The sequence below is a fragment of the Cavia porcellus genome, unplaced genomic scaffold, assembly GCF_034190915.1.
Source record: "Cavia porcellus strain 051 isolate PalLab524CR breed Dunkin Hartley unplaced genomic scaffold, mCavPor4.1 scaffold_32, whole genome shotgun sequence".
Taxonomy (NCBI): domain Eukaryota; kingdom Metazoa; phylum Chordata; class Mammalia; order Rodentia; family Caviidae; genus Cavia; species Cavia porcellus.
The window spans coordinates 8,652,278-8,673,885 of NW_026947515.1; the positions used below are offsets into that span (position 1 = coordinate 8,652,278).

Sequence of the window (21,608 nt, forward strand, 5' to 3'; positions counted from 1 at the left end):
GAGGTGAGATTTTGATTCCTGAGGAGAAATGAGATAAGAAAGATGGCCCAAGGGCATCATAGGAAGGGGGTCCCCATCCTGTGCAGCCTCACTACAAAAGTGAAAGAATTTGCTCAGAGGAAAAAGCTGCAGAGTGACATGTTCCAGAACAGTGACAGAGGCCACTTGAGGTTCCAGAATGGGGGCAACTTAGAGAAGTTTTTCCTCACAATCAGGTAAACAGAGCCCTGCAATCCAGGCAACTGACCCCTATAGCCAAAAGACAGAAAAGCGTAGATACTGCTCCAGTCAGCAGCAAACCTTGGTGGCATCCACAAGGTGCTGATTTTAGGTGCAAGAAAATGCACAAATTCTGAGGCAAAATGGCATCCATCTCAATTGCAAAGTGCATGGGAGGCCAAAAATTCTGCCCCTGAGAGGGCAATTTGTAAAGATGTAAGGGTGAAGCCAAAAGTGCGGTGGAGACTGCAAAAGTTTGGAAAAGGCAGGAATGTGGATGATTCAAGGGAAACTGCAAAAATAGAGTGGAGAAGATTTAAGAGGAAAGCTGCGGGAGTTAAAATCGCTGGAGTGCCATGGGGGTGGAATTACCCAAGCCTTTTGGAGTTTGCAACCAGATTGCTTCTGATGCTGAACATGGAATTCTAGGACTTAATGTTCACCCTGCTGGACTTCTTTTGTTTCCAATGCTTTATATTCCACTTCTTGTAACTTTTGGAATGGTAATGTTTACCTTGTGCCTTTGCATTTGAGAAGTGTTTAACCCTGTTTCATTTGTACAGGGGTTACAGTTAAGAGTTTGCCTTAGATCTTGGAGGAGACTTGGGATTTGGACTGTTCAGCAATGCTGAAACATAGGACTTTGGCAACTCTTGGACGTGGACTAAATGTCTTTTTTATAATGGATGTACATGAGTCCTGGGGGCCAGGAGTGGAATGTCATTGTTTATGCCTGTGTCCCCCAGGCTTCATGAGTTTGCATTGTGCATTTGTGATGGTTCATTGTGCAGTACGTGGACTGATGATGTTAGTGCTACACCCACATAGGGGTGGAGCCAGGATGTAATATAATGGCAGGAAGAAAGTATGTCTTGCTTTTTGCTGGTTCCTGCTTCCTGTTTGCAGCTGCCATGAACTGCAGCCCAGCCATGCCCACCTGCCTTGGAGCCAACTGAGTGTGGACTGAAACCTCCAAAAACTGAAGACATGAACCTTTTCTTTCACAACTTTGGCTTCAGGTATTTTGTCTCAGAAACAAGAATAACTAAAACAGTAGTTAATGCAGGTCTCATGTTAGCTTGGCCTTGGATGTCCTTCAGAAAAGCCTGGCCTCTGAAGATATGGTGAAATGTAAAAGCTTGGCTGTGGGGGAAGCTAGGATCACTAACATCCTCTGACAATTGCTGGCTATACTGGTAAATGACTACTGTTATGAACCGCTGGCCTATGATGAGTTTAAATTGGAGTTCTCTTCAATGCTTCCCCACCTTAAGCTGGCTACCCATCCTGGGAGTCAACAAAACAAAAAAAGTGAGATATGTTGGAAAGGGCTGAATATGAATACATGTGCAGGGCTGTGGTGTGGCCTGGGCATGATTGAATTGAGAATGAGGAGACACCATAAGGAACAAGATAGGCCATGGCTGAGGCCACCTGGAGACTTCCTGGATAGGTTTCTTAATTAGAATCATCTGTTGCTCTGTGGGTTCCTTGAACCTCTCCCAGGGGCCTGCTCATGTTTTTACCACTGTCCACTCACTTCTTTACTTGTTCTGATTAAATATGGGCTGCCTAGTGTCAGGTGGCTCGCTGGTTAGCAGAGTTATGTGTTCTAAAGAAGATTTCACTCTTCCTGTTGCCCTCAATGCACTGCCACTTTTCTGAATTTTGGTCCTTTGCTGTGCACTTTTTTGGGGCTAGATATTTAGGCATAGGCCCCAACAGAAAATTAACTTCCAGATAGGATAATTGTAAGTTTCCTGAAAATTTTGTTGCATGTAAATTTTCTTTACCTGCAGATGGAAATGTTATTATCAACAAATATATTGCTAACTTATCAACATATGCTACCTTATTAACATATTGAGGGGTATTAGAGTGATTTCTCAGAAACCATGATTATACACCTCTTTACATCATTGTGAGTATTCTGTATAACTTTTCTAAGTAAGTACTTATAAGTGAAATTGGTACATAATAAAGGAGGCCTCCATCAACTTGCTAAGTACTATGTAACATGAGTCTCGGTGTTTCTAGCAGTTCATTTGTTTTAGCCATGAATTCCTCAACAGATGCCAGTTATGCCTGCTTGGCAGAGAATGGATTGCACAGGAAATTATGTGGTTTTGATTGCCAAATAATTGATGGAGACAAATTGAAACAGGTAAAAGCTAAAAAACTGTTAGGGTTTTCAAAGATTAAAAACTCATTTACATAATTAGTTGATGAATGAGTTGATGCATTTGGAAGATTATTCAGAACATACAGCTAGCTGAATTATATTAGATATTTATTTCTTTACTTTTATACAGGTACAAAACACCTGACTTACAGACTTTAATATAAATATATTCTTTATCTCATTGTTTCCATGAGGGAAATTTGGTTTTGACTGTTTCCAAAGCATAAATATCTTGGAAAAAAGTGAAAAGGAAAAGGTAACTTTTTTATGAGGCCAAGGAGCCAGAGAACAGTTTCTGAAACTGAGAGGTAGGATCCAGGGACCAGACTTGGTTCATGGGTTCCAACACACATGGATGCAGTGTATACATATAGAAGCTATCATAGTAATATCCTACACATTTCTGAAGCCAAAAAGGTGTTAAAAATGGATCACCAGTCTTTAGGGAATATATGACTTCTAGGAATATTAAAATCCTGAAGAGCTGAGTGCCAATTAGTGACAAAGGAACTATACTGCAAGGGGAACTTAGAATGTGAAGTCCTCGGGTATTCCTGCCTCCTCATAAGGAAATGCTTAATTGAATTGGGAATTTGGTTCCATTTCACCAATAATTGTCACCCCCATGCTGGGCAATATGATCACTTTCAGAATTCAGCATTTTTATGAGTCGGAATGAGTAGCAAGCTTGTCTTGGAGAATTGATGCTTGCTTTTATTTCATCTTTACTCTGTTGCACACCATTACTATCATTTAAATGTAATGTCTTCACTTTACACAGTAACTTTTCTCCTTTTGTGTTCATGTACTGGGTTTCTAGGTGGAAAATTAATAGAAATGAGTGAAAATCATGAAAATGAAGTCTGCTGCCTCTAACACAGACTTCCGACTCTCTGTTCTGTTGTGTCCCACCCTGGCCTGTTCTCAGAATATTTTCTGACATCAGTGGATTTTTTATTCCTGGAAGATTGAACCTGAATCCTGAAAACATTTGCAGCCCATTATGGAAAGAATCCACTGACCCTTGAAAGAAAGCAGGGGCAGCCATGAAATGGCAGGGATAAATAAGAAATTTAGAGAAGACCTAACACCACCACTTCTCAAAATTTAATGAAATCGAATCAGAAATGGTCATTCTCAATTCATTCCTGGAAGCAAGCATTAGTCTGATACCAAAACCAGAGAACAATCCAAATAAGAAAGAGAATTACAGACCATTCTGCCTAGTGAACATTGAAGCAAAAATCCTCAATAAGATACTGGCAAACAGACTGCAGAATATCATCAAGAAGATTTTACACCATGATTAAGTGGAATTATTCCCTGGGATGCAACGGTGGTTCAACATGCATAAATCCATACATATCATACACTGTATTGACAAAGCCAAAAGCAAAAATCATTTGATCATTTCAATAGATGCAGAAAAAGATTTTGCCAAAGTCCATCACCTATTCATAATAAAAAACCACAAAAATTGGGAGAGATGATCTTTATCTCAATCTGATAAAAGCCTTTTATTACAAACCAACAGTCAACCCCATACACTGTGGACAAAAACTTAAAGCTTTCACTCTAAAATCAGGAACAAAACAAGGATGCCTACTGTCTCCACTCTTATTCAATATAGTCCTGGAAACTAGCTGGAGCAATTAGACAAGAGAAAGAAATAAAAGGAATCAAGATAGAAAAGGAAAATCTTAAACTATCATTATTTGCAGAAGACATGATACTCTACTTAGAAGACCTCAAAAATTCCACCAAAAGACTTCTAGTTTAAGAAGCAAATTCAGTAATATAGCTGGTTACAAAGGCAACACTTAACAATCAATAGACTTCATAAACAAGAATAAAAAGCTCATGGAAAGAGAAATCAAGGAAACAATAACTTTTACAATAACATCCAACAAAATGAAATACTTAGGAATCAATCTAATAAAGGATGTAAATGACCTCTACACTGTAAACTACAGTAATCTCAACAAGGAGATTAAAGAAGATATTGTAAAATGAAGAGTATCCCATAGTCTTGGGTAGGGAAATTCAATATAGTGAAAATTACCATACTTCCAAGGCTATTGTACAGATATAGTGCAATCCCAATCAAAACCCCATAGCATATCTCAAAGAATTACACAAAATAAATCCTAAAATTCATCTGGAACCAGAAGAGACCTAGGGTAGCAAAGGTGATGCTGGGCAACAAAGAAAAGATAGGGTTCATCAAAATCCCTGACTTGAAATTATGCTATAAAGGTATTGTGATTCCAAAAAAAAGGTGTGGTACTGACAAAAAACAAAACAAACAAAACCAGACCCAAAGATCAAAGGAACAAATTAGAAGATGGGAGAAACAACCCCAGATCACTAAACCATCTTATCTTTGACAAAGGTGCCAAACAGTGTCATTGGAAAAAAAGCAGTCTCTTTAATAAATGGTGCTGGAAAAACTGGCTCTATACGTTCTGAATATTATCTTTCAGCGTGTATTAAGCTAAGATCAGAATAGATGAAAGAACTTATATTAAAACAGAAACATTAAATCTGATGCAAGATAGAGTAAGTAAAACTCTTGAAGACATTGATGTAAGCAAAGACTTTATGAAGAAAACATGGATTGAACAGCAAAAATCAAAGAGAATTAAGTGAGAATCTCACCCTACTGAAAAACGTTTTAACAGCAAGAGAAATCACTAACAGAGTGAAGAGACAAACCACAACGTGGGAGAAAATGTTTGCCAACTGTTCCTCAGACAAAGTATTACTATTGAGAGCACGGAAAACTAAAAAATTTCAGTCTTCCCAGATTTAAAGACCCAGTGCAGAAAGGTGCATCTGAGGTGAAATACACAGTACTCAGATGAATAAATAGAAACAGCAAATAAATATGTTACAAAATGTTCTGCATCACTCGTCATTTTACAATTGCAAATTAAATAACACTGATATGTCACTGTGCCCCAGAAAAAATGCCTACGGTCAAGAAATAAAGCAATAACGAATGCTGGAGGGGTTGTGGGGGAAAAAGGAACCCTTCTCCATTGTTGGTGGTAAAGAAACCACGGTGGAAATCAGTGTGGAGATTCCACACAAACTAGATCTATGGGTCCCACTCAACTCAGCTATTCTTCTTCTACGTATCTACCCAAAAGAATAAAAATCATCATACCACAGTGCACCCACATTTATAGCAGCACAGTTTGTGGTAGCCAGATCTTGGATGGAATGCATGACCTCTAGCTGGCCACACAGGCGGTTAAGGTATATCTCTGGACCAATTATTTACTTTTTAACTTTCAAGTAAAATGGGTTTGGGAGAAAAAACAAGGACTGAGGTAAAGACTTTCAGTGCAAATACCCATCAGACGAGCTGAGGTCAACATTCCAGAAGACAGCAGGCTCCAGAAGCCTCCACCATCTTTCACTGGGGATCTGCAGTTACAGGGTGGGGTTTTTTTTTTCTGTAATTATTCTTGGTGGGGAAGGCAGGCAGGAGAGCAGGAGCCAATCAGTAATGAAGAGGCCGGCTGTAAGAACTGTCCAATCAGGCGGGCCAAGGTAGGCGGTCTCTTCCGGTGTCATGGCGTCAATTGCAAGGCCAGGGCAAAAAAGGGAGCACTAGATGTTTGCTAGACCACTATTTTTTGCTTCTATTCGCTGTGAACTGCTTAGAAAGAGCCTGGGAGATCTCCAAACTACGCAATGGTGATGTTATGGGATGGGAGCAGTGAAATGGGGTGGAATCTGGTTGAGACCAGTTAGAAGTAGTGAGAAGGGTCCAGGGGATTAGCTCAGTGGCATAAGCGCCTGCCTTGAAAGCAGGCAGTCATGAGTTCGATCCCTGGTACCGATAAAAAGGAAAAAGACCAAAAATAAAATAAAAATTAAAAAAAAATCAAGTGGTGAGAAGCAGCTGTGCTGTCTAGAGCCTGTGTGCTTAGCCTCAGACCCTGAGATCCTCTAGTGCTAGCAGTAAGTCATTCTCTGTCCCTTTTACCTCTCGCTGGGGCAAGGACAGTTCTGGGTCCGTAGAACTCTGTTGCTACTGTGATACCACCAGGCCACAATGCCATTTTTGAAATTGCCTGCTGCCCTTGCTCCTCCAACAGTCTGGGCCCAGGAAGGGGCATGAGGAGACCCTGATTCTGATGTGGTTTCAAGCTGGGTGCAGCTGTAATAAGCTAGGTCTCTGCTCTCATTCCTGTCCGTAGCAGATCTGAAAGCCAGAAGTTTCTAAGTGTCTGTGATGCAGGACCTCATAGCCACAACTGCTCTCGTTAAACTTATGCATTTATGTATTTTGTGATCGCCTAAATTTATATTATGTTCTTGTATTTCCATGCTCATGAAAGGTGGAGGCAAAGGTTCTGAGAATTCAAAGATGTGTAGTGATGTGCCTCAGTGGAAGATGGCTTGCCAAACAGGAGATGAACTTCTGTGTATTATACAGAACAATGCAAAGAATTTCTGAACATACTTTATGTGACACATGTGCTCATAGACGATGTTTGGGAGAACAGCCATAGAGGTTTAAATTTTGAGAAAAATGAAGCAGATATAAATGTGTCATCAAGGGCAGGGAAAAGTGTGTTTGCTAAGGACAAATTCCAAAAGGGATTGCCTGTTAAATTGTCATGGAAAAATGCCTAAATGTAGTCATTTGCATGAACATATACACGTGAAATCCTTTTGAATGGAAAGGAATATGGGTGTCATCTCTGAATTAAGAGGTGATTTAATAGCTTGGTTGATCATATACATTGTTGAAATATGGAAAGGCTCTGCAATGGACTTGACTAAGTGGTTAAAGGAGATGCCATAAATTAAAATTGTGCAGGGATATCAATAGTTTAGTCAGGAAGGGTTTTCTGCTTAGGGTGGATCAGACAAGCATGGAAAGGATGTGGAAGTGACTGGCAGGATGCGTTGTGCCAATAGCAGGACATAAAACAGAGAGTATTGAAAGTCAGGTAGTTCTTAGGGTAAGCATGAAGATAAGGTTGGCTTATGATTTCTTCCTTGAGGTGAAAAACACCAGCTCTGGTAAGAATCAGTATTCCACATCCTTGTCAACCCATGAATTCTGTGTTCTTCACTTGAGATCTAATTTTGATTTTCTCTAATTATGACCCAGTGTCATGAAGGTGAAATTTGAATTTTTTTTGTAACAGGGATTGAACTCATTATCTCAAGCATGCTAGGTAGGTGTTCATGCTGCTGAGCTAAATACCCAGCTCTGAAAGTGTTTTCTATATACTATGTATGATATCAACATTGTTCCTCAGAAAATGTTGAATATTGTGGAATTTTTCTATATTGTATGGATATAATTTTTAAAGCAAACCAAAGGTGTCCTGTGTAGTCACTTTTCAAGTTTCACATTGTCTGTGGGGTGTCTCAGTCAGGGTTTCTATAGTTGAGACAGGTCTGGAACTTAGGCTAGCCCCAAACTCAAGGAAGTTCTCCTGCATCAGCCTCCCAAGATATATTTCTTATATCTGAATGGAGAGTGATCACTTGGTGACACTGACCTATAATTTGAAACTTATACCTGGTTTCATTTTTTATATATTTTTTACATACAGCAGTTTTCCATGAACATTTGAGTTATTATTTATGTATCATATTTGATGTTATTTATGTTTGTTCTATGAAACCAAATTAAAATATCAAAATTCTACTTAAGTATATTAAGAACAAATGACTCAGTGGCCTAAATGAGATTTGAAGAGATATCATTGTTAGTACATCAAAGTGATTCATGAGATATTTGTTTGGCTCTGTGCTTTATGGATGCTGGTCCTGCAGGCTCTCGCTAGGAGCTCTGCTGTAGAGACAGTGCACAGCGACTCTTGCAGTGACTCAGCATAAGTATCAGTGCTCCTATTTGGCTGTTACATTAGCTGTGAGTTGCAATAGAGCATTAAATTTGCTGTCTCAATAAATGTGTATATACCAAAAATTAATCCCCATGACAAGGAATTAAGATTTGAAGAAATCAGTCTCCATTCAGCTGTTTTGTTTGGTTTTATTTGTTTAGTTTAGTTTTGTTTTGTTGAGACAAGTTTTCTCTATGTATATCAGCTAGTTTTGAACCCTTTATGGAGAGCAGAATTGCCCTAACCTCAAAGCAACACTCCTGTCTCAGCGTCTTAAGTGTGGGATTATAGATATGTGTCTTTTTACCCTAGAAAATATTGAGGCTTGTAACGTAGCTGTGTTGTAGGTTGGCATAATAGATGCCATCTTGAGCTTTGCATTTAACTAGTGCCCTGTATTTCACTCAGAAAAATGGAAAATCACACAGGGTATAAGTCCCAGGAGAAAAACAAAATGAGCTGTACCTAAAGAAAAAATTAACCTGCTCACCAAAGAAGCAGAATACGTTTGTCATCCAAAAATTATTATAAGATTCTAGCTAAATGATTTCCAACAGGATCTTTTTGTGATTTTATCTTTTAAAACATCTCTAACTTTCCAGTTCAGAGCGTCTTTTTTAGATACTGAAATTGGGTAGGGGTTCTGTATACAAGTGGTCCTGAGAACTGCTAATGAAATGCCACATTTCTCAATTGGGTTGCTTGGTTTCCTATATTATTGTTCACAAACTCAACTCAGGCTGCAGAAACCTTACTGACACAAGCAGACACTAGCATTAAATGACAGTGGCACTGAAATGAAAAAATAGTAGTGAAAATGAGAGGAGAAAAAAAGACAAATGCCATGTGCTATAATGCCCAACTCTTTTCCCCAGCAATGAAGAAGCTCAAACAGGAGAATGGCCATGTATTCAAAGACGCCTAACCTACATAGTGAGTGCAAGGCTGGCCAGAACTCCGAAGAGAGACTATGTCTTTAAATCAAAAATTAAATGAAAAAATTAAACAACCAAGGAGACAGAAAATGTATTTAAAAAAAAAACAATAATAGAGCTGAGTGAAAGTTGACTCATGTAAAATGAGAATTATTGAATGATGCTGCAGAGGAAAGAAGGCCATGTACAGGTATCCAGGAGACAGTGACAAACACAGACTTAGGAATGGCACCTATTGTGCTACAGGACAGCAGTGACCTCCTTCCTCCAATATATTTTCACTTCACTAGACTGAGGACTTCTAAAAGCTCATGGAAATGTGGAACTCATGGCAAACAAGCAGCTTAAAATTCAGGCTTTGGAACATGGCCTTTAGCAGACATTTCATATTTAAATTGAAATAAGAGAAATATAGCCCTGCCCTGTTTACTGTCAAATGCGCAAGATTGAGAAATGAAGTCACAAAATGAAGTTCAAAAATTTTCTTAGAAAAAAAGAGAGAAGAATAGCCCTGAATTTTCTGGAGTGGTCTTCAGGGTTTGGCCACAGACCTATTGTCAGGGGAGTTATACAGGAAAGTCCCAATGTGGGTACAGTGTGGGTCTCAGACTACAATCAACCTATAAGCTTATAGCTGCTTAACTAATATTATTAATCAGGGGAACAAGTCAGCCAGAAAAGGTATGTGGAAAGAGCCAAGGCATTTTGTGGGAACAATAGTCCAGTTGTTCTGCTCATTGAGTATGGTAATTGAGGCCTATCAGGACTTCCTGGAGCAGGTGGTGGAAACTGCAGTACATTTCAAACTATTGTTTTTTCTCTTCAGGAGCACGTAGACATTGTGACTGCATCTTCACCTTCAGTTCTGGCTTTCTTCAGCTGTGCCTGTAGCAGTGATTGTTGTGTTTAGTTTTTTGCATTGACTCTTTGAGGTTCCAGTTTTTCTCTGATTATATATCAATTTCTGTCTACATTGACATCCTTTGCTAAAATCACAATAGTATTTGAATGAATAAAGTGATGTTTATACATATAAAAATATTCATTAATACAGGCCAGGGATTTAAGCTCAGCAGGCAGAAACGTCTGCCTGTAAGTGCTAGTTTGTAACTTTGATCACCAGTACCTATAAACAAAAGTAATTTGAAGTGCAAGGAAATAAAATCATTTCATTTGCAAAAATGTAGGATTACAAAATTTATAACTAAATATGTCAATTGCAAATTAAACATTGTTAATAGTCATATTTAATATCTAAAGTTGTTGATTCTGGGGATTGAATTCAGTGATACAAGAAGCTGCCTGGAGCGCACAAGGACATGAATTCAATCTCTCATACAAAAAAAAAATTCACAGTTTTCAGTGATGCAGTGCTATGAGTACATTTATTGAAACTGATACTTGTTAATTAATAGGCTTAATGTTTCCTTTGTGGTCTATGAAATACCTGCAAATAACATGGCAATTACAGTAAATGATGTACTGTCCCCTATAGGATTGGTATTTTCTGAGTTTTTTTTATTTTTTGTTTTCCCACATACTTGAAAGTTGAAAATGTTGGCTGTTGCTAGCTAGAAAAACTGTGATAATCATTTTTTTTCAATTTAGTGATATATTTCCGTATATCCATTAAGAACATTTTATTTGCTACAATTACCCCAAGTCAAATTGATAAACAATTCTTAAAGTTACAGGCAGCTGAGTTAGTTAGAAATACAGGCAACCATACCGTGATAAAGTGGAATGAAATTCCTGAACTTCTATGTCTGGTATGAGTTTGTGTTCTCTAAAGTGCAAAAATGAATTTTAGGAACAACAGAGTTGAAGAGCAGAATATATTTATTGAGAGATAGAAAGTGAAAGTATTTGCTCTATGTAGGGTATTTTGGAATTGGGAGGTGGAACCAGGGGACTTTTACCTTGAAGTCACTTTCCTCTCCCCTATTCAACCTACCTGTGGCCAGAAAAGAATCTCAATCAGTTACTTGCATATCAGCAATGCCACCTTTAATTAAGCACCACCCAAGTCAAAAACTATATGTATGCCGTCCACATATTTCCAGAAGAAAAAGCCAGACCCCCAGTGGTCATAGGGTTCTCCCCATAGTCTTAGAATAAAGGCCATTTTGACTTTGTATTCTCTTCTTTACTACACCAAAAATCCTATCTGAAAGCTTCTATCTGAGAAAAACAGGAGAGATTCTGAACCTGTAGCAAAAGACTCTGTCTTTTCTAGAGACCTTACAGAATAAAATCATGTGATGAGATAGTTTTAAAGTGGGTTAGATTACTGAGATTACTGAGGAGGTAAATTAGCACAATAGAGAAGCAGAATATAAGAAATGTAAAAGTGGCCTTTTATTTAAAGAATGTGGAGAGGAGCCCACAGCCACCAAGGGTTGGGCTTCCCCCCGAAACTGACTATGGGGTTATGGGGTATATGTGACTTTTGACTGGATGTGGTGCTTGGAGGGGACATTGATGTCATGCAAGGAGCTGATGGGAATTTTCTTTCAGCCCCTGGGAAAGAAAGAGGAAGTTGTATTCAAGGAGAAAAGAGGAAGTGGCCATATGAGTAAGCATCCCTGATTTCATATTCTTCCACCTTGAACTACAACCATGAGGTCCTGTAATTGTTTGAAGGGCAAAGCTCTTTCAAGTACATCCTTTGGTTTGAATGAAGAAATCAAAACAAAGAATTTTTGCTATCTGTCTTCCTCCATGGCTGTTGGTAAACCATTCATAAAAAATATTTTGAGTCAATTCCTTAATGCATTTTCAATACCATAACCAAAATTACAGATCAGTTCAGTTTCAGAAAAAGAAGCAGCACTTAAAGGCAGGGATAAAAGCCTTCAATGCAAATATCCATGGCCTGGTGAGATCAACAATGTGTGATACAAACTATTGGATTTCTCTGACTTCAGGAAAGAGAAAAGTTTATACTGATATTGATATACTGGAATGAATCTCCCTGTCTACTATGTCTGATATTAGGTTTTTGTCCTGTAAAGTCCAAGAATGAATTTTAGGAACAACAGAGAGTAAGAGAAGAATATACTTATTGAGAGAAAAATGTTGCCTGAGAGAGAGAAGGTATCCTGAGCAGGTTGCCAAACACTGTCCATTCTAGGGACCTTTATAGAGTAAAATCATGTGGTGAAGTGAGTTTAAGGTAGAGAAAACTAAGAACTCACAATGCAGATGGGCATAAGATGGGACAGAGTTATGGTAGCCAATAAGATTATAAGTTCATGTAAAGTTGATTAAATTGGTAACAAAGGGGGAAGGGAGTCACATAGAAAGCAGGCATTCTTAGGCAGCTGTATCTCTTCCTTTAGAGGTTTGGGAGGGTGACTCCTGAGTTCCTCAGGATGATAGGAACTATTTAGAATGTCAGTCTTTAGGATAAGGATACATTTCTTTAAATGGTGACTCCTGACTTCCTCAGAGTGCTAGGGAACTATTTAGAATATCAGTTCTTAGGATATGGATGAATTTGCTTATCATTTGTCTTGAACCTTGGCCCATAGCATGAGGTGTCAGTCTTTCCCATAGTTGCAAGGTATCTGGTATCCTGCATGGGCTCCTTGGGGGACCTAGCCAAGTCTCATGCCAATAGTATTTAAATAACTCAGGTCCCTGTAACAGTACTGTTTGGAAAATTGAATACAGATGTCTTGTGCTCTGGGTGAATGATCTGGGGATGACAATGTGCAATGTATATACCATTGTTGCCCCCTGATTGACATGTTTTGAAATTTAATTTTAGTTGATGTGTTCTTTTTTCCTTGAAATAAAATGGATTTAAAAGTTAAAATTCTGAGGTAAAGCTCTTCAATACAAACACTCCTCTGTCGAGCTGAGTTCACCACTGTAGAAGAACGGCAGCTCCAGAAGTCTCTGCACTACAGTCTATCTTTTGGGATCCTCTCTTGCAGGGAGTGGTTCCTTTCTCTGTTTATTCTTGACTCAGAAGGAGGGCAATAGAGCAGGAGTCAATCAGTGATGAAGGGGCAGGCTATATGAACTGTCCAATGAGGTGGGCCATTGCTGGCTGTGACTTCTGTCTGTTCTGGTGTCTCAGCATGATTTACCTGTTCTGAGTACAACAGTGGTAGCAAAATGCTTGCTGGATCTCATTTAATACCTTTGATGTCCTGTGGCCTGATTAGCAAAGAACCTGAGAGATCCTGGATCCATGGAATAGTGAGGTTGTGGATAGGAGCCCAGAAATAAGATGGATTGGGCGAAACCAGTTACAAGTGTTTAGGAGTAGTTCCGGTGTCGGTAGCCTCAGGTATTTAGTTATCTTCAGCTCCTGAGGTCCTCCAGCTTTGGCCATGGGTCATTCACTGTCCCTTTTGCCTCTTGCTGTTGGCAAGGGTAATTTGGGGTCACCAGAACCCTGGCTTCACTATGATAGCAGCAGACACAAGTATCATCTTTGAAATTCACTGCTAGCCTGGTAAGTCCACCATCTTAGGCATTGGGAGGAGCTTGGGAAGACCCTGACTATGCTGCTTTTGTAGCTTGTAGACCAGTAATGAGCTAGGTCTATGCTCTCTTTCCTCAGAGTAGCAGATCTGGAATGTCCTGAGTTTATTAATGTATGTAATGCAGGGCCTCATAGCCACAATGGCTCAACTTAAACTTGGCTTTTTTTGTATTTATAATGATCTCCTAAATTTATAGTATGTTCTCCTATTTCTATCCTCATGACAGGTAGTGACAAAGGTCCTGAGAATTCAGAGATATGTAGTAGTGTGCCTCAGTGGAGAAAGGCTTCCCAAACAATTGGTGAACTCCTGTGTATTCTTGAGCATTGCAAAATAATTTCTGAACATACTTAGTTATTTAGGTGTCACCCTTGCTCACAGACTAGGTTTGTGAAAACAGCCATAGAGTTTTGAAGTCTGAGAAAAATGAAGCAAATATGAAAGTGTTATCAAGGACAGGGTAAAAATTTGTGAAGGACAAATTCCAGAAAGGGCTACCTGTTAAATCTCTTTGGAAAATGCCAAAATTTAGGCATTTGCATGGACATATACACGTGATATCCTTCTGAATGGAAAGGAATAGAGGTGTCATCTCTGAATTAAGACCTGGGTTAGTAGCTTGGGTGTTAATAGACAGTTTAAATATGGAAATTCTCTACAATGAACATATCTAAGTGGTGTAAATGAGAAGCCCCAAATAGAAATTTTGCAATGATATCAATAGTTAGGCATGAAGTGTTTTCTGTTTGGATGGATCAGAGGAGTGTGGAAAAGATGTGGAAGTGACTGACAGGATGCAGGCAGCAAATAGCAGGACATACAACAGAGAGCGTCTTCACTGAAAGTCAGGTAGTTTTTAGAGTAATTATGAAGTAAAGTTGGGTTCTGATTGCTTCATTGAGGTGATCAACACCAGCTCTGGCAACAATCAGTATTCCACATCCCTGTCAACACATGATTTTTGTATTCCATACTTGAGATCTAATTTGATTATTATCTCTAATTATGCCCCAGTGTCATGAAGATGAAATTTTCAATTTTTTTGTACCAAGGATCGAACGCATGACCTATGCTTTCCAGGCAGTCCTTCATGCCACTGAGCTCAATACCCAACTATGAAAATGTTTTCTGTGTAGTATGGAAGAGATCCACATTGTTTCTCAGAAAGTGTTGAATATTGTTGGAATTTTTCTGTATTGTATCGCTATAATTTTTTAAAAACAAACCAAAGGTGTCTTATGCAGTCTCTTTTTAAGTTTCACTTTGTCTGTTCGGTGTCTCAATCAGGGTTTGTCTATTTTAGACAACTCTGTAACTTAGGATAGCCCCAAATTCAAGGAAGAAATCCTTCACCAGCATCCCAAGTTATATTTCTTATATTTGAATTGAAAGTGATCACTTGGTGACAGTGTGGTATAATTTACAGCTTGGGCCTGGTTTCATTTTATATACATATTTTTAAAATACAGCTGTTTTTCCCTAACACTTGAGTTATTATTTATATACCATTTTTGATGTTATTTATGTTTTGTTCTATGAATCCAAATTAATGTTTCAAAATGCTGATTTAGTATATTAAAAACAAATACTCATTGGCCTAAATGAGATTTGAAGAGACATCATCTGTAGTCTATCAAAGTGATTGATGAGATTTTTTATTTAAATTTGAAATTGGTAAAATACAACAGAACAAGGCAGCATAAGGTCAACTAAGGTCATACAGTGAAGTTGGTACACAACTTCACAACAAGTTACTGGGATAACAGTAGTAGGTATCACAGTATATTTTGTTATCTTTGTAATAGTTGTTCCTTAATCACATATATCAAAATGAGATGAAATACAGAACATTATAGAACTTATCAAAACAGAATATTGAATAGAGCAGTAGTATTAATCAGAATAGAGTGAAACAATAATAAAACCATTTTCCTTCAAAGAGATAGTAGAAGGAAGTCCCCCTTATTTGCTATGGTTTATTTCTCAGGAGACACTCAGATTTCTGGTTCCAGTTTGCTAATGGGGGGTGACAGGAGAAGAGGGGTAGGGAAGTGGGATGTTTGATTCTAGTTGGTGCATCAGTAGGTTCACTATTGCTTAGTAGGGAGACAGGCTGGTTGTTTCGTTTCACAGCATCCTAAGTTCCAACATAGCATGGATCTCAGGAGCCGCTGCTGGTTCTCCCCCTGGAAGGGCTGCTGTCTGACAGACTGCCACTGCTTACCAGGGAGAAGTGGTGCTTGACTGGCTTCCCAGTGTCCTAAATTCCAGCATGGGATGGATCTCAGGAGCTGCTGCTTGTTTTCCCCTTGGAAGGGCTTCAATTTGCCAAACCACCACCACTGACCTGGGAGGGAAGGTGCTTGCTTGGCTTTCCAGTCAATTGGTGGGATATTTATCTGCCTCTGTGCTTTGTGGTTGCTGGTCCTGCAGGCTTGTTACTGTGAGCTCTGCTTTAGAGACAGTGCACGAGGAATCTTGCCATGATTCAGCACATGAATCAGTGTTCCTATTTGGCTGTTACATTTGCAGAGAGTTGCAATCTAGCATCAAATTTGCTGTCTTCAAAAATGTGTATATACACAAAATTACTGACCAAGACATGGATTAAAATTTGAAGAAATCAGTCTTCATTCAGCTGTTTTGCTTGGTTTTCGTTGTTTAGTTTAGTTTTGTTTTATTGAGACAAGCTTTCTGTATGTATATCAGATGGATTTGAACACCCTATGGAGCCTAGAATTGCCCTGACCTCATTGATGCCATCCTGTCTCAGCCTTTTGAGTGCTGGGATTATAGATATGCACCACCACACTTTGCTTTTGATTCAGATTTCTAGGAGAGAATTTAAGATATCCCAAACCTGGGGTCTCAACCTTCCATTGAGAAATATATTTATGATCCTTTAGGAGTTGGTGACCTTTGAGGATGTGTCTGTGAACTTCAGCAATGAGGAGTGGACTTTGCTGGGTCCATCCCAAAAGAAGCTCTACAGAGATGTGATGGGTGAAACCTTTAGGAACATGACTATGATAGGTAAGGATGCAATCTTTTTGTCACTCATGCTGTCAGAATATTGTTTGTTGCTCATTAGTGCTGTTTCATGAAAAAGAATATGAAAACATTTTAAAAAATATCTCACACCTGGACAGATTAAATCATAAATCTAAACAAAACCTATTAATTTTTATGTATTACTCTAAAGAGTCCTGGTATTTCTATGTCTACAATTCAGGTGGACTCGGGGATATCCAGGAAGCTGAAAAAGAAGGCAAAATTTACTGGAGTTACTTAAGGTAATTCGTACACACAAGTAGAGGAATGAGTAATTAGTGAGTCAGCAGAAAAATGACCGCCAAAGAAATGAGGCACCATTCAATTTAATGTCAGTAATATTCTCCGAAGATGTATAAGCTGGTGTATATATGAGGGAATTAAATCATGAAAATCTATGACATTGCATATAGATGAGTACGAAAAGAATACATTTTGAGTTATTACATTCTCCCTTCAGTTTTTCTACCCATGACTACATGTGAATATAACACATTCATTATCTAACAATTGCTAAGTTTGCAATAGAATTTGAAATAAAACTGAGTGCTCATGTTTCCAAGCCATTCTCTAGGGAATCAGCCATTCTGATTAATATTCTTAGTAGGCTGGTGGAATGTTAGTGCACTCATTTTGAATATCTATATGCAGTTGTCTCTAGAAATTGATCCCCTCATACTTGTCCTGGATATTTTTAAAATCTCAAATCTGCATAAAATACTGATACATACTTACTCATATACAAAGGAGATCAAGTTATAACAGATCAGGCCTTGAGGCTTAGCTATCTATCACTGGATTTGTGGAGAAGGAAAATGTTAATAGACTCTCTGTGATTATGCCTTTCTGTAAACCCAACACACTAGGAATCGGATTTTGCAGAATGGCAAATTCAAGTTCAAACTTCACAGCTTAATGATCAGTGAGAATCTCTTAAAATAGATTTTTAAAAAGCTACAGATTTTATGCTAATACCTGTTGTTAAATCCCAGCCCAGAAAAGAAAAAAACGTGTTATATAATGTCAAAAAATAAATACTATAATGTCATTTGCCATAAGAAATAGATGGGTCTTTCACCCATCAATTCAGTGAAATAGCTCAGCTATAAAACCTAAAAGGTCACAGGGTTTCTTTTAGATGAGACACCAAAATATAAATTGTAGAATGAAATGAAAGACAGTTTATAGATAAAAGTAAGACTGAACATATGGAAAAGGGAACTACAGGTTAAGGACAGAAGGGAGATTGGAATGGGGAAACATATCAGAATAATCTGTATATGATACCCATATGTGCCCATGCCCAAAGTGAAGCTAAAGATTCTGCATTTCAAAGTACCAACTTTTAAGATTTCTAAATGTGTGCCAGTCTTTTGGGAATGGTTGTTTTCAACATATCTTACAAGACCATTCTGTTGCTTCATGGTCAGAATTTCTTAGGCATTAAAAACAGAACTTGACATTAATGCAGTCATTAAACAGAGACCCATTTCACTGTGAATTTTTCTTTTTTTAAATTTATATAAGGAAAGTTTAAACAAAACAAAATAAGTAGAAATAATGCTACTTTCAAAGTGAAAATAAACAGTGAGAAATCGCAAGATGATGATTACATATGCTGCTCATGGAAATAGTTATGAAATACAAAAGTGAAACATATGTAGTGGGGATTCAAACAGCGAGACTGCAAAAACTTAGTAATATGGTTATAAATCTTATATGTGATTTTTTTCTTTACAGAAAGCTAGGGAAATTCTATGGATATACATCTTGGAATCAGTGTAAAGAAGTCTTCCTTGGTACTGCAGAAGGTAATGTGAATGTGAAAGAAACAGAAACACACCACAATGTTCAGATCCATGAAAAATATAGCAGTGGAGGGAAACCCTGTATATGCAAGCAATGGGGAAAAGGTTTTACCACACATGGAATTTGTAAGAAACATGAAAGAATTCACAGAGGAGAAAGACCCTACATATGTGATCACTGTGGGAAAGCTTTTACAGCACGTACATATTGTCAAGTACATGAAAGACTTCACTCTGGAGAAAAACATTATGAATGTAAGCACTGTGAGAAAGCTTTCAGCACATGTACTCATTGTGTAATCCATGAAAAAATTCACACTGGGCAGAAATTGCATATATGTAAGAAATGTGGGAAAGCTTTTAGCCGTAAACTTCATTGTCAAATACATGAAAATGTTCACACTGGAGAGAAACCCTATGTGTGTAAGCAATGTGGAAAAGGTTTCACCCAACTTGGACATTGTAAGGAACATGAAAGAATTCACACTGGAGAGAAACCATATGTATGTAAGCAATGTGGGAAAGCTTTTACCACACATGGATATTGTAAGAAACATGAAAGATTTCACACTGGAGAGAAACTCTATGTATGTAAGCAATGTGGGAAAGCTTTTAAAACACAGGGAGATTGTAAAAATCATGAAAGAATTCACACTGGAGAGAAACCATATGTATGTAAGCAATGTGGGAAAGCTTTTAAAACACAGGGAGAATGTAAGAAACATGAAAGAATTCACACTGGAGAGAAACCATATGTATGTAAGCAATGTGGGAAAGCTTTTAACAGACGGGAAGGTTGTAAGAGACATGAAAGAATTCACACTGGAGAGAAACCATATGTATGTAAGCAATGTGGGAAAGCTTTTAAAACACAGGGAGATTGTAAAAATCATGAAAGAATTCACACTGGAGAGAAACCATATGTATGTAAGCAATGTGGGAAAGCTTTTAAAACACAGGGAGAATGTAAGAAACATGAAAGAATTCACACTGGAGAGAAACCATATGTATGTAAGCAATGTGGGAAAGCTTTTAACAGACGGGAAGGTTGTAAGAGACATGAAAGAATTCACACTGGAGAGAAACCATATGTATGTAAGCAATGTGGGAAAGCTTTTACCAGTCATGCAAATTGTAAGAAACACGAAAGAATTCACACAGGAGAGAAACCATATGTGTGTAAGCAATGTGGGAAAGCTTTTAGCACATGGGGAGATTGTAAGAAACATGAAAGAATTCACACTGGAGACAAACTCTTATGTATGTAAATAATGTGGGAAAGCCTTTAAAATGCAGTGAGATTGTAAGAAACATGAAAGAATTCACAATGGAGAGAAACCCTATGTATGTAAGCTATGTGGGAAAGTTTTTACCCAACATGGACATTGTAAGCAACATGAAAGTTCACACTCAAGATAAAACCAGTGTATATAAGAATCATGAGAATGGTTTGAGCACACGTATATATTGCATAATGTATGAAAATCTTCACACTGGGCAGAAAACTTATATATGTAAGGAATGTGGGGTAGGTTTCAGCAGAAATGCTCATTGTGCAATACATTATAAAATTTAGACTGTTGAGAAACCCTGTGTATGTGAAGAATGTGGGAACGCTTTCACCACACATGGATATTGTAAAATACATCCATGACTTCACATTGGTGAGAAACCCTATTTATATAACAATGTGGCAAAGCTTTTACCACATACAGTGATTGCAAAACACATGAAAGAATTCACACTGGGAAAAACCACTGGCTATGTAAGCAAGTGGAGACACTTTCAGCAGCCAGATTATAAGTGAAATATATGAAAAAACTCACACAAGAGATAAATCTTATGTGTTATGGGAATACTCTCAGCATACTTGATCATTGTTACATATCTGAAAGAGCTCACTGGCCAGAAATCTTATGTGGATTAACAATGTGAGAAATATAGCAATCCATGTTTCTTGCTAAATACATAGAAAAAGTGTCACTGTTCAGACAGTTTAGATCTAAATTTACTTTAAAAATCACAGGGAGACCTGAAGAAATAATCAATACAGAAGTTACATGTCAATATATCTTCACAAATATTCCAGAAATGACAAACCTGATGTGGAGCTCTCCTTAGGTGCACATATTGTATGGTTCTCAGTTAATCACTTGTACTTCTCTAGATTTTTTAAAGTGTCTTTGGGCTTCAACATGGCATCTTGTAATTAAACATGCTAAACTGAAATGGGCTTTTCACTTTCAAGTATGGATAGTGTATATGTACTTAATATTTTTTCTGTAAAACTTAAATTTTATATTTTTTGGTGAATTGTAATGTTGTTTATTTAAAGAGAAAAAAGAAAATGTGTAGAAATAATACAGAATTTCAGAAAAATAAACCATAAGAAATCACTAGTTGATTAGTTTCATATTGTCATCTTAGAAGTAGTTGTTCAAGTAACAATATTAAAGCATACAAAGTGATATTCAAATAATGCCACTGTCAACAGTTCACCTTAATGATCCAACAAAACGTTGTTAATATGCTTATCTGTCCTACACACCTTTTGTTCTTAAAGAGGGTAAGATTAAACATGACAAAACAGAACAGCACAGTTCATAGGGAAACAAGTTAAGGAAACAGATTTCAAAGCAAGTCCACTGTAGATGTTCACTGTCTATGTTACTGTCTCTAGTTTTCTTCCAAATAGTTGTTCCCATCTTCACACACATTGAATATATACCAAACATTATAGAACTAATCAAATAGTTACGGGGTGATGCAGGCTTTTTCGGTCTTCAAGACTGATTTTGGGGGAAGTCGATAATGACTACCATAATGTCTCTTATTCTCTTCATAGTAGCTGTCATTATCTTTATGTATGCTGAAATTTAACATAAGAGACTAGACTAATATCACTGAACAGTGAATAATAGTATCCTGAGAAGGAGAAAGGTGAGGAATTTCCTAAAAAAAAAGAAGGCAGAGGACATTGATAAAAGTGTATCAGGATTTAAAATATACAGTAGTCTTGTTGCTCTATTTTGTTT

General features: G+C 37.8%; 1 protein-coding gene across 1 annotated transcript; it reads left to right on the forward strand.

The window, feature by feature from the left end:
- The first annotated feature begins 16,734 nt into the window (after positions 1-16,734).
- On the forward strand, positions 16,735-19,909 carry LOC134474491 (zinc finger protein 431-like). Its single transcript, XM_063242663.1, has 2 exons — positions 16,735-16,747; positions 18,931-19,909. Exons 1-2 carry the CDS (start codon positions 16,735-16,737, stop codon positions 19,839-19,841), a joined length of 924 nt encoding a protein of 307 aa, XP_063098733.1. The 3' UTR covers positions 19,842-19,909.
- Positions 19,910-21,608: the final 1,699 nt, after the last annotated feature.